Raw genomic sequence first — 14318 nt, 5'->3', positions numbered from 1 at the left:
TGGTTGGTTAACGGGTTGGGTTGTTACACTTCAAAAACCTAGCAAGGCAAAACCACAAAGTCCTTAAGCAACATTCTAAGTCAAAAAAGACCACAAGCAGCAAGGAAACACGAAAGAACTCGCGCCAATCCCTGGACAGTGTTGGTATTAATGAATATGGAGAAAAATTGGGATTACGTTGGGATACAAAATCCCAATAACTCCATACAAAATCTCGTTAGTCTTATAATCCCATGAAGATCATGTCAATTAATATTCGAGGTTTTGGCAAGGATGATGAATCGGAAAGCAAAGTCAGTTGGTTTAGAAAAATGAGATTGACAGAAAAACCTGATATTGTCGCGGTACAGGAAAGTAAATGCAATAAGGTAGAGGATAATTAGATCGAGTTAATGTGAGGTTCATCGAATTTCAAGTACATTCAAAAACCTAAAGTTGGTAAATCTGGTGGGATGTTCTTAATATGGGATCCTAATGTTTTCGTCGTTGAAGAAGCTGTAGAGAAGAAATACTTTCTTGCTATTAAAGGTAAATGGATAGGAAAAGATAAATCCTCGATTGTGGTGAACGTTTATGGACTACATAAAGATGGTGAAAAAAGGATGTTTTGGGATAGCTTGGATAACTTAATGAATTATACAGACGCAGAATGGGTGATCGGAGGGGATTTCAATGAAGTTCGTACACAAACCGAGAGACAAAATTGTGAGTTTATAAAAAGAAGAGCTGATCTATTTAATAACTTCATCGAGAACAGACATCTAATTGAAGTCCCGATTCTTGGCAAAAGATTCACAAGGATTAATGACGATGGTATGAAGTTCAGTAAGTTAGATCAATTCTTAGTTTCGGAAAATTTTCTCGAATCATGGGGTGATATTTCAGTTATTACTCTTGATCGAAGAACATCGGACCACTGCCCATTGATACTTAGAGACAAAAACAATGATTTCGGGCCCAAACCATTTCGAATGTTTGACATATGGTTAGAATGCGAGGAGGTGGAAAAAATCATAGTTGATTCTTGGAACAAACAGAACACATGTTCACGACCTGATTGCGTGTACCGAAATAAACTAAAAAACGTGAAGACAGCCCTCAGAGAATGGAGCAAACTCAGATATGGGGACATGGATGTCGAAATCGACACTTGGAAGCAGAAAGTGGAAGAGCTAGAATGCAAAGCAGATAGTGGATCTTTAACTGAAACAGAAAGAGCTGACTGGATTAATGCGAGAATCAAGTGGCTACAAAAAGATAAAGAAAAGGGTGCGATGCTAAAACAGAAAGCGCGATTAAAATGGATGGCAGAAGGAGATGATAATACCGCTTTCTTTCACTCGACCATCAAGAGAAAAAACAATCACAACAATATCAGGGGGTTGCACTTACAGGGAATATGGGAGGAAAACCCAAGTGAAATCAAGAAATAGGTATACAATCACTACAGTAAGATATTCGAGAAAAACCAAAACCACAAGCCGGATTTTCAAAGTTTAAACTTGCTAAATTTCAACAAGCTGTCTAATGAGGCTGTAGCCATGTTAGAGGCACCGATACATGAAGCAGAAGTATGGAAAGCTATAAATGATTGTGAGCCTTCTAAAGCACCGGTTCCCGATGGGTTCAACTTCAGTTTCTTCAAGAAATTTTTTTGGTTAATAAAGGACGATTTATTGAGGGCTATTGAATGGTTTTGGGGAAATGAAACCATTTCAAAAGGTTGTAATGCATCTTTCTTCACATTAATACCGAAGAAATCGGATCCAATGAATCTAGGTGATTATCGTCCAATAAGCCTAATCGGTAGCTACTACAAGATTATTGCAAAGATATTGACGAACCGGCTACAAAAGGTTATAGCGAAAGTAATCGGACCTGAGCAAAGTGCTTTCATTAAAGGAAGATATATCATGGACGGGATCCTAGTAGCAAATGAAATAGTGAGGGAAATGAAACAACAAAAAGCAAAATGCCTAATCTTTAAAGCCGATTTCGAAAAGGCATTTTATAGCATTAATTGGGATTTCTTATTTGCTATAATGGAACACATGGGTTTCGGGAAGAAGTGGATTGGGTGGATCAAAGCTTGTTTGAGTTCGGCCTCAATTTCGGTGCTTGTCAATGGATCGCCAACAAATGAATTTTTAATGCAAAAAGGTGTTTGTCAAGGAGACCCACTCTCACCTTATTTGTTCATAATGGTGGTAGAGGGACTTAATGCACTTGTAAAACACGCCACAGAATTGAATATTTTTAAAGGAATAAAAGTAGGTAATGATAGAGTGTTATTCTCACACCTACAATATGCCGATGATACTATCTTCTTTGGTGAGTGGGATAGAAGAAATGTTAGAAGTCTATTTAAGCTCCTTAAATGCTTTGAAATCTTTTCGGGATTAAAGGTCAATTTCTCAAAAAGTAATATCTATGGCATCGGGGTTCCTAAAGAACAAATAGACGACATGGCAAATTCATGTGGATGTAGTGTGGGATGCTTCCCATTCACGTATCTCGGACTTCCTATAGGTCAAAAGATGAAAAAGACTCGAGATTGGGAAAGGGTGATAGAAAATGTCAAGTCGAGATTATCGGAGTGGAAAGAAAAAACGTTGTCGTTTGGGGGCCGTCTTACCCTAATTAAATCGGTGCTTACTAGTCTTCCATTGTATGCCTTCTCCCTATTCCGTGCTCCATCGAATGTCATCAACTTGCTCGAAGGTTTGAGACGTAATTTTTTTTGGGGCGGATCGGGAGATAATACAAAACTTTCGTGGGTTAAATGGGATACCATTCTTTTATCATTTGAGCGGGGGGGTTTAAACATTGGGTCCCTCAAGGCCAAAAACACGGCTTTGTTGGGAAAATGGTGGTGGCGATTTCGAATTGAAAAAATGCTCTTTGGGTTAAAGTAATACAAAGTATTTATGGGCGGGACGGGGGATTGGGATCGCATGATATAAATCAAAATGTTGTTAGGAACACTCCATGGAATAATATTCGGGCTACTGGGTTGCATATTAACGACTTAAATATTCCGTTCTCTAATTCGTTTGTGAAAGTTATAAATGCGGGCGAATGCACACTTTTTTGGAAAGACATGTGGCTTGGGAATCATGTGCTCGAAGAATCATTCGGAAGGTTGTTTAGACTGGAATTAAATCAAGAGGTGCTGGTCCAAAACAGATTGATAAAAAATGGAAACAACTGGTCTGCATTTTGGGAATGGAGTAGAACTCCAACAGGGAGAACTCAAGCACAATTTGAGGAATTGCAAGCACTGTTGTCCAGTTTCAAATATGGAGAAAATGAATCAGACACTTGGAAGTGGATCTTACAACCTAATGAAAGATTTAGCACAAATGCACTTACAAAATTAATCAACGAAAAGTTAGTTCCAGACCCGTCGGTTAACATTAAGTACGTGCGAAATCCCTTTTTACCAGAGAAGATCGGTTTGCTTATATGGCGCGTCATTATGAGAAGGATACCAGTACGGGTTGAATTAGACAAAAGAGGAATCGACCTAGACTCTGTTAGATGCCCCGTTTGTGATAATGATGTAGAGACAGTCGACCATATCATGTTCCAATGCTCGTTCGCTAAGGATATTTGGAATAGGGTGTCCCGTTGGTGCAAGTTTGGGAATATTCAGTGCATGAACTCAAGTGAGATATTCCAAGGAAAAAAGGATCCATCAAGAGCGGATAGCTACTCGAGTCTATGGCAAGCGATAGTATGGGTTACCGGATATATGATTTGGCAAAATAGGAATCTTACCGTGTTCAAAAAGAAAAAGGGAAACGGTCCTATGGGTCTCAATGAAATTCAAATCAAGGCCTTTGAATGGATATCGAATCGATCAAGAAAGAAAATGTTTGAGTGGAATCAATGGTTAATGAATCCCATGTATTTTGATGATCATGGGTAGCAGTAGGATTAAACCATGTCCTTAGTAGAATAGCATGCTATAAAACTTTGTTCCCTGTAATTTTATTGTAGATGATGAAGCTTGGCATGCACTCACATGCCTGATGTATTATTAAGTCTTTAATAAAATTCTTTTGCCTTTTAAAAAAAAATAAAAAATTAATCTATAATCTATAATCTATCTATCTATCTATCTATATCTATATCTATATCTATAACATCTTATAAATCTTGAGTCAATCCCTAAGTACCTCCTTAATCAAATTAGCTGACGTGTCAAGTGCTTAATTACGTTGCTAATTACGTGTGTCTGTTTAATTAGGGTTTGGAAAGCAAGGCCGCTTCAGTTTTACTGTCTTCCACAAATAAAGAATGTGTATTACAAAAATCAGAGGACCACCCGCCGCTGCTACCACCACCTTCGCAGGCGTCGCTACCATCGCCGAAGCCGCTGATGCAACCACCAAAATTGCCGCTGCTGCGTCTTAGGGTTTTTGTGATTGTTTTTTTTTTTTTTTTTCTCAGGTCGCTTGAATCAACCGTTCGTGAGTTTTTTTTTATGATTCCAGCAATTTGGTTTCAAGCCAGATTTCAATTTGATTACTATATTTGATATTTATGTAGACTAGACTGGTTTTTTTCCTTCAAAGCCTTTCAGTTTCGACTTATATATGATAACTAGAAGCAGAATATCGGTGTTCATTTTCCATTAAATCAATTTTTAATAAATTGATTGTAGCAGAGTATCAACAACAATGATACTAATTTATCAATTCCTAGATTGCTGTGATCATAATTAGAAGGTCAATCGATGGTTCATCATACAGATTCAAGGTATTGTGTTTCATTATGACTTCGGTTTTAGTTTTAAGATATTTTCAATTCTTTTTGCGAGTTGAATAAGCTCCAAATAACTATTTCGTGATTTTAGGTTTTAGCTTTGTCTGTTTTCCTATTCTGTTTATTTTAGGGTTGAATAAGCCAGATATTTTTTTTTTCTGACCCTTTCATTTATATTACAATTTTTATCTATCATTTTCTCTCGGATTTGCAAGTAGTATTACGTTTTTACAATGCTTGAAGATATAAGTTTCATAATCGTACTATCAGGTATGTGCATTGTTGCTGATCTTCTATTCCGAAAAGAGTTACCTGCAAATTATATGATTATGATAGGATCATAGGAATAATGGATGAGGTTTCAAACCATATGCTCCTGGCTCAAAACAGAACATTTGCACTGGTAACACTTATATATATTTATTTAAATGTTTTAATAATGAGATTGCAGTGAGGGGGTTAAAGGATCTGGTGTTTGTGAGTCCTTCCTTACAACAATGAACAATATTTTTTAAGATGTCTGCAGCTTTTTTCATCGATTGATTCTATAAATCAAAATATGTAAGTAAACATCCGTTCTTAATTAAGTGGATCACAAATCTATTGTTGTATTCAATTTTGTTTTCATTAGATACTATCCCATCAGGATTACTCCATTTTAGGTTTGCATACAGAAAATGCATTCGGATCTTAATAATGTAAAGTTGAGACTAAGATTTATTTTTTCATTTTATGGTATCTTTTTGGATGTTATGATAGTAGTTTTATTGGCTATTATAAATATGATATTTTGTTCCCAACAACAATTATAGCACAAAATTAGATAAGTGTCATGGTCAAAGTAACCAAAGACCGAAATTTGGTAATTTGATAATAAACTGTTTATACTTTTCTGTAGGTGGTATAAAGTAATACAAAGTTCTCATGGTCCAGCTCCTTCACTTTTCCACTGCCACAGTGCCACTGAGGAGCTCAAAAACGGTAAATGTTAGATATACACTAAGAGTTATTATTGTATATCACTAAATAAAATTGATGAATCATGAATCTAAGTTAGAAATATAACTCTTCATGTTTCTTATAATCTTGGTTTTCAGTCTTAATTATATTATAGAACTTATCTAATTTGCTCAATTTGTTCTACAGTTTTCAGTATGTAATATAATTTTACCTCAGAATGGGTGCGAGTATGGCTAACTTTTTATGTTACATGGTACGTCTGAAAAACAGTATAAGTTGTAGTCATGGATGGATCGAATGGACCAACCTTTTATCTTACACATTTGAGGTACACTTAAGTAGTTGTCTATTTTCTTTACTTGAGTAGTTGAAACTAAAACAGTTGGCTTTGCTATGGATGTACATGCTCACCATTAACGTACCACGAACGAGTTAAGTTCAATTCCACTTGGTGAGAGTGATGACACTGATAGTAATACATTAGGGAAGTCAGAGACTTCATTCATGGATCAGCCATCAAGGAATAAGGTGGTAAATGTTCATATTAATTATTATCATACTTTCAGACTCCTTATATATCTTTGCAAATATGTGGCACAATGTTAAATATTAAGCCCAAAAGAAGGAAACTCAACCGTTTTTGTGTTAGTTAAAAAGAAAATATTTAAGTTGCTTAAAATTATGTCACATTTCATTACATTTGTCGGTTCATGTACAATTAACCAAAAGTCTTATGTTAGATAGTCCCAATTGTTACACTTTTTTAGCCCTTTTTGTTATACACTAATGCACAATCAAAATCTACTATGATTTTGCTACAAGTGATATTTACTTTGATGATTATAAATTTGCAGGTAAAGAAACATATAAAGCAAGGGCTATCCAGTTAAGGTGAGATTTTCATTAAATGTATATCTTTCAGATTCATCTTGCATAATTTTTTTCCTTCGTCAGGTACGTTCATTGTTAAACGGTTGCTCATTACTTCTTAAAGACGAAACCATGAAAACGAATTCACGTGATTGATATTTTAAATATGATTATGGTTTTTGTATGGAATCCAATTGATTCGCAACTTCTTGCAATCGGGTCTTTTGTGTTATCTGGGTTCCGCTTGCAGTCACCTAAATTGAGACAAAATGCAGCCACAATTCATAGTTGTCCTTAAACCTTTAGAGTGGGCCATATCAAATTTCAATATGTTTGTTTAATATGAACTCCAAAAGTTCTGGAGAAACATATATGGTATTATGAAACTTAGTATGAAAGCTGAGTTATCATAACATTTGGATTCATGCTTTTGTATTGTGTAGGTTGAGTTATTACTTGAGTTTTGTGTAACTGGTACTTGAGATCTTTGTGAGTGAACTTTTATTTTATATTTTGTTGTTTACATTACCAATATAACTAGTAGATAAAATTTGTCTTATTTGTTATGAATAGTACTATTTAGTTTTTCACTTTTCACAAATCAAACCCTCTAACTTCTATTAAAATATAAATCGAACCCCCCACTTTATATCTGTATTCTAAATTATTATTTATCCCATCACTAGCACCAAAAATACTTAATAATAACACCCACCACGCTTTACCGACTTGTACACTGTGCTCAAACAGTATGACCCACATAGGCCACTACTGTGCAATTTTTTTTTTCCAACGATAAAAGAAGCAACTTTCTTAAAAGGAAAAACCCTTCAATGCTACCAAAAGATGTCGAAAAACATTCTTTTTTACAAAATAGATCAACTAACATTAACGCTAAAAGAAGCAACTTTCACAAAAGGAACAACCCTTCAATGTTAGATGTCGAAATTTTTTATTTTTTTACAAAATAGATCAAGACCTTTTTTTTAACTCGCATTCAAAACGGAGCCCCTGGCGTGAAGCGAGTGCTCCACTACTAGTTATAACCAATAACCAACTTAATGTTATGATCTATGGCCTCCTGTTATGTATATACTACAATGAGGAATATTCATTTGAGTCCATAAATTAAGTTGAGATTCAAGGGACCAATGATAGAGCGACATGTGTCGCGAAAATCACATGTGATTGAAAAAAAAAATTCAAAATTTTTTTTTTGAAAAAAAAAATTTGATTTTTTTTTTTTCGAAATTAAAAAAAAAAATTTTAAATTTTTTTTTTTTACAATCACATGTGATTTACCTGCACAATCACATGTGATTTACCTGCACAATCACATGTGATTGGATTTGTCATGCATAATCACATGTGATTGGGTTTACAATCACATGTGATTGACATGCATAATCACATATGATTTTTAAAAAAAAATTTCGAAAAAAAAATTTCGAAAAAAAAAAAATTCCAAACAAAAATTTTCGAAAAAAAAATTTAAAAAAAAAAAATTTTTCGAATTTTTTTTTAATCACATGTGATTTTCGCGCCACATATCGCGTTCTCATTGGTTCCTTTGTTTTTAAGCAAATTTATGGATGCAAGTGATTACAACTCATACTACAATATACTAAGAAAAAAGAAAACAACTTATATGTAATATGTTTCAACTGTATAATTTAATAACAAATGTATTTAATGTGCAGCTCCAAAAACCTTAGCAGGTTGTGGATGGTCATTTGTTCGTGTTGCTCATAAATTTGGTTAACAAAAGGATGATAAAAACCTTCTACTTTGTAATTATTCATGTTAGAGAGTTTGACATTGTTTAGTTTTAAATTTTATAACAATTCTTTTGAAAGTCATGTTGATAATACAGATAACATAATCAACTTATGTATGTCGGAATGGATGTTCAATTGTAGCAGCATCATTCATTCATAGTGGTTAGAATTAGAAGACTAACGATTTCTGTAAATTTGGATGCAACAGATACACATACATTAAATGACATTATCTGGATTGTACATTTAAGAAAGAATCATTTCTATCAATTTAAATGAAAGCGATTACTAAGATTTAGAGTTGCCGTGCAACGCACGGGCTCATAAATCTAGTAAACATATAAACATACATAACTAAAGAAGGAGTCGAAAACAACCACAAAATTTTCGATTAAACTGTAATTTTTTTTTTGGGGCGAAAAAACGAATACTCATATAGAAACGAGGTCGTTTTCAAAAGAAAAACGCCCTCAACAAGGGGTACAAAATAGGACGGGATAAACGGGGAAGCTCGTACCTTGAAAGCAACTATATAAATGAAACTACCTATAAACGAGCCTCCCTAACAACCCGAAAAACCACAAAGACAAACTAAGGAAACAAACCGAATACAACACGTAAAAAGGAATAACACCAAATTAACAATCAAAACGAACCCAACCACTCAACCTCGAGGACCCGCCCTTTTCAATTTACCGTTAACCGTCTCTTTCAAGGAATTCTTTCCGGACCGATTCTCTATCTTGTACGATAACCGTCTCTTTCAATTTATCTGATGTGTTTTCGATTAAACTGTATACATCAGATAAATTCTTCTACATTTATTTACCCTTTTTGCTTTTACAATTCACAAGAACATATTAACATGATAAACATAAACAATACTACATGTATAATGACTTCATTTTATTTTATGAAATATAAAAGATGGCATAACTATAAGAATGAGAGATCTACAAATGTAAACTTGTTTGTACGTATGCCAAAGGTATAAGGCTGGTCCCAATGGTTAGTCCTGGAGTGCCGCCCAGCTCCGCCCAGCTCCGCCCAGCCTGGGCACTGATGGCACGAGCTAGTCCAGGCCTCCGCCCAGGGTCTCGCCCAGCTCCTCCGTCCCCCACTTCGTCCGTTCATAGCATATTTGTGGACGGACTGGGCTAAACTTTGTGGTACTTTTTGCTATAGTTGTTGTACAATTGATTAATTAATTAATATAGTGGGTGAGGAAGGAGTGTCACTGTTGGGAGTGTTTAGTCCAGGTTTAGTCCTGGGAAGAAAGTGGGATAGAGGTGCTGATGTGGCGCTGAATGGTTGGTTAGTCCTGAAAGAAACCCTGTCATGGTTGGGAGCGCTCTTAACAAGATCAATAGTGAAAGTGACATAAGGGAAAATATATGTGTTACCATTATTAACTACTAACTGACTTCATAAACTTCACAATTGCTTATAGTTTCAATTTCATATTTAATAACCAACATGGTAACAACCAATAGTATCTCTTTGAAATTATACAAATTTGGACACAGAATAGAACAAGTCAACATTGTTTATAACACCAAGATTTGACATTTCATTGTAATAGCCGGCACTCTTTAATACTTATACCAAATCCAACATTATTCTTCAACTCCAAAAACCACGTTTTTAAGTACTAGTTTTCACATACAAAACATCAATGGACCGGTTGATAAGTTTGGAGCCATTAAATGTAGTTGCAATACGGCTCGAACCAGGTGAAAAATGTTGCGGTCAAGTCACATTAAGAAACGTGATGTACACAATGCCTGTGGCCTTTTGGTTACAACCGATTAATAAGGTTAGGTACAGGGTTAGACCACAAACTGGTATCATATCTCCTTTAACAACTGTCACTATCGAAATCGTTTATGATTTGCCCCAAAATTCGAGCCTACCCGAATTATATCCTCATTGTGATGACTCATTTTTGTTGCGTAGTGTGGTGGCACCTGGAGCAGCGGGTAAGACCAGTTCTATGAACGATTCGGTCCCGAGTGATTGGTTTACTACAAAAAAGAAACAAGTGTTTGTTGATAGTGGTATAAAGGTTATGTTTGTTGGGTCAATGGTTATTACTAAACTTGTTAGTAATGGTTCATTAAATGAAGTTAGGGATGTGTTAGAAAAGAGTGATCATTCTTGGAAAGTGGTTGACTCGGTCAACGCGGAAGGTCAAAGTTTACTTCATTTAGCTATTGGTCAAGGTCGGCCCGACTTGGTACAAGTGCTACTAGAGTTTAAACCCGATGTAGAGGCCCGGTCATCACGGGCCAGATTCAGGTCTACCCCACTTGAGGCTGCAGTAGCCTCAGGTGAAAGCTTGATTGTGGAGCTCTTATTGGCTAACCAAGCCAATACAGACCGGGAAGACCCATCTGCGTGCGGCCCAATTCATCTTGCGGCCGCGGGTGGGCACGTTGATATTTTGAAGCTACTTTTAGTCAAAGGAGTCAACGTGGTGGACGTGGTTACAAAAGATGGGGACACGGCTTTACACTTAGCCGTGGAGCAACGAAGACGAGATTGTGCTCGAATGCTATTAAACAGCGGTGCACGAATCGATATTCGTAATTCGAGGGAAAACGAGACTCCATTACATATAGCTGCGGCTCTTGGGGATGAAAACATGGTCAAGCTTTTGATTCAAAAGGGTGCTAACAAAAACATCCAAAACCGCGCCCGAAAAACCCCATTTGATGTTGCAGCCGAGCACGGGCATACACGGCTGCTTGACTCGCTCGGGCTAGCCGACACGTTATGTGTAGCTGTAAGAAAAGGAGACATTAAAACCATTAATAAGCTTCTTGAAAGTGGAGTTACTCTTAATGGGTTGGACCAACATGGATGGACCGTTTTACATCGGGCCTCATTTAAGGGCCAGGCTGACATAGTCCAAAGTTTGATTAAAAAAGGGGTTGATATTGATGTAAGAGATGAAGATGGGTACACTGCTCTTCATTGTGCTGTAGAATCAGGACATGTTAATGTGGTTGAAATATTACTAAAAAAAGGTGTAGATGTTGATGCAAGAACTAATAAAGGTGTCACTGCAATGCAAATAGCAGAGTCATTTAACTATACTGGGATCACAAGGGTTCTGACCCATGAATCTACACATTCGAAAACGGGTAAATATGGCAATGAGACCGGCTCGATGAAGAAAATGACGACTCGGGCTCGAGCCATTCGTGGTAGTTTTGATCAGTCGGTTGCGCCATTGACTGTTAACTAATTGATCAAATTGACTATTTCTGATGAGCTTTTGTTACATGAACAAAGAACTATTGAGTAATTATGTGGTAGCAGTAATAACTTCATAAAATTGTTTATTCTTATATAATATCCCAAATCACATTTGTTGTTATATTGTTTAATAAATTATACGAGTACTTTTTTAACCCACCAAGCTAAAGCTATATCTTTTGACTGCGTATTTTCTTGTTTGACATATTTAAAATTACATGTTACATGTTACTTGAATAACTAGCTGAAAATTAGTAGAGATAAATGTCTATTTCCATAATTTAACTAAGGTCCATGTCTTTACAAAACATACAAAAAAAAGAAACAAAGATAACTCGAATTGGGCCAACAAAAATAATAACTAGAAGTGGGCCTTCACTACAATAGAGACATGGCTAAATGTAACCAGTCTGTAGACACACGAATGAGAACAGCGCGAACCGCCGCGAACAGTTGAACAGATTAGAGATTGCAGCCAATACTCGCTGATCCAGAATTATTAGAAGTAGCCAAACATGCCCATATAATTTGGAACAATTTATAAAGTCAAAAACACGTTGTCGGTAGATTATTTCCACTTCATCTAATGGAGTGTCACCATGATTGCACGACCATGCTCACCAACCCTCTGAAATGATTTTTTTGCCCCCTTTATTTTCTTTTAGTGGTGCTGATTATTTTTAAGATATTTTGGTCTCTCATCCCTACAAATAAGAAATGACACAAAAGAAGATATGACATAAAGTATGTACGTTGAACATTGAAAGCTTTAAATATGGAGTAGTATTATCACAAATTATTTTAATTTATTCTTTTTATCTTGATTTATAAAATTGTTAATGAATAATTTTTGAATAAAAAATAAAATTTTATAACTTAACTCATAAAGATAATACATTCACAAAATTTACAATTTTAAAACATTCTCAAAGAGTAGTATAATATTTAGTTAACGGCGGTTATGAGTCACTGACATGGTTCGAACGCAATGTTAGGACTCAGTCACCTGATCATTTTCTGGACGAAACATTACAGTCCCATTGCTATTCAAATAACCTATGAGGCCCATGAAATGGACGGATTATCACAAGGGAAGTATTTTTTGCAGCACATGAAGTCGAACTACTGACCTCCCTTACACCACCAATGCATCAACACCTTGCGGTTCCAAGAGTAGTACTCTAATGTTAAGAAATGTACTTGTACAATTTTAATACAAAAGAATCGTTTAACGTACATATATATAGATTTTAATGTACGCGTGATTTTACACAAAAATAGTTTGCGCAACTAATTATTATAACAAAAACACTTTAAACAACAATTTAATTTGATTGGTAATGGTAGATCTACGTCTATGTGGTTTGATAGTTGGTGCCAACAGGGCCCCATTATTTCTGTTGTTTCGAGACGTCTTATCGGCCAAGCAGGTTACATACATAGTGATTTAGTTTGTGACATTTTAGCGAGTGAATCCTGGAGTTGGCCGGCTGATTGGTGTGATAGGTTTCCTATCCTAAACTCGATTCATAACCCTACTTTATGTGACATGCCTGATTGTGTTATATGGAAAACACGCGAATGTAATGTTTCTGACTTCTCGGTTCATGCTTCATGGGATTCTATCCGTCCTCATCGTGATATTGTTCCTTGGTATCATGTGGTTTGGTTCTCACAGTGTATTCCCCGTCACTCGTTTATCCTTTGGCTCCTCATTGGTGAAAAGTTGAAGACCCAAGATATGCTCAAAAATTGGGAGATCAATCCATCGATTTCCCTTCTCTGTCCGCTCTGTAAGCTGGTCCCTGATTCCCATAACCATCTCTTTTTCGATTGTGTTTTTCCCCGGGCTGTGTTGTAATACCCCGTCAGAATCCACTAACGGTGTATTAACTCCGGTCTCACAAGTTTAGCGGTCACGCCCTCTATATGAGACATTTCCAAAAAAGTATTCGCATTAAATATCAAAGTAAAGTCATTTAATAAGGAAATAAATCTGAAAAACAGTTGACATGAATGACCAACGTAAGTAAACCCAAAACAATATTTGAAACGGTAGTTTTCAATGCGAATATATGTTCTGAAAATGAGTCATGACGAAAACATGTTGGGCAACATCCAGTACTAGCAGCAAACAAGCAATCATGACAACTCTGCAAAGCGGAAGCTATACCACATGGACCTGAGATAAAAACATGCAAAACGTCAACGAAACACGTTGAGTGAATCTACATGTTTAGTAAAGCATTTCGTAAGTTTAGGCCACAAGATTTCTGAAAAACATCATAAAAATTATACATAAGCATGAGCACTTGATTATAAAGCTTTAACCCTGCGGATAGCTAAAGCGCTACACGTCTTCCCTTTACCCTTTCTAAGCATACACCGATCAAGTGTACAATTTACAACATAATAAGCACCTCGTAGGTTGAGGCGAGGTTTGTCAAACCTAACGGTACCGTCCCTATAAGTCGAGCTTACGTAAAGTAATTAATATAATCAAGCTAAGGGATTTCTGATCTGAACTCATATGTATATAGTTTATTTACTCGTGCCTAATATGTAAAACATTTGAAATAGCATGTTATCTCATCCCATGTAAAAAGTAGTAGGGACTGTAAACTCACCTTAGCAAAAGCACTGAAATATCTCTTAGTAAAATCGTACAGTAGTCAAACA

At 35.9% G+C, this 14318-nt stretch overlaps 4 protein-coding genes across 4 annotated transcripts; all 4 read left to right on the top strand.

Annotated features, from left to right (window-relative positions):
- Positions 1-233: 233 nt before the first annotated feature.
- On the top strand, positions 234-1433 carry LOC139854790 (uncharacterized). Its single transcript, XM_071844073.1, has 2 exons — positions 234-368; positions 417-1433. The coding sequence occupies exons 1-2, from the start codon at positions 234-236 to the stop codon at positions 1431-1433; spliced, it is 1152 nt and encodes a 383-aa protein (XP_071700174.1).
- Positions 1434-3100: 1667 nt separating this feature from the next.
- LOC139854789 (uncharacterized) lies at positions 3101-3931 on the top strand. The gene has a single exon (XM_071844072.1). The coding sequence runs from the start codon at positions 3101-3103 to the stop codon at positions 3929-3931; it is 831 nt and encodes a 276-aa protein (XP_071700173.1).
- A 6122-nt stretch (positions 3932-10053) lies between these two features.
- Positions 10054-11628, top strand: LOC139854788 (protein VAPYRIN-like). Its single transcript, XM_071844071.1, has one exon. It carries the CDS (start codon positions 10054-10056, stop codon positions 11626-11628), a length of 1575 nt encoding a protein of 524 aa, XP_071700172.1.
- A 1368-nt stretch (positions 11629-12996) lies between these two features.
- Positions 12997-13500, top strand: LOC139854787 (uncharacterized). The gene has a single exon (XM_071844070.1). It carries the CDS (start codon positions 12997-12999, stop codon positions 13498-13500), a length of 504 nt encoding a protein of 167 aa, XP_071700171.1.
- The last annotated feature ends 818 nt before the right edge of the window (positions 13501-14318 follow it).

The sequence above is a fragment of the Rutidosis leptorrhynchoides genome, chromosome 6 (genome assembly GCF_046630445.1).
Source record: "Rutidosis leptorrhynchoides isolate AG116_Rl617_1_P2 chromosome 6, CSIRO_AGI_Rlap_v1, whole genome shotgun sequence".
NCBI lineage: Eukaryota > Viridiplantae > Streptophyta > Magnoliopsida > Asterales > Asteraceae > Rutidosis > Rutidosis leptorrhynchoides.
The sequence above is the reverse complement of the archived record's forward strand: the minus strand, read 5'-3'. Positions and strand labels throughout refer to the sequence as shown.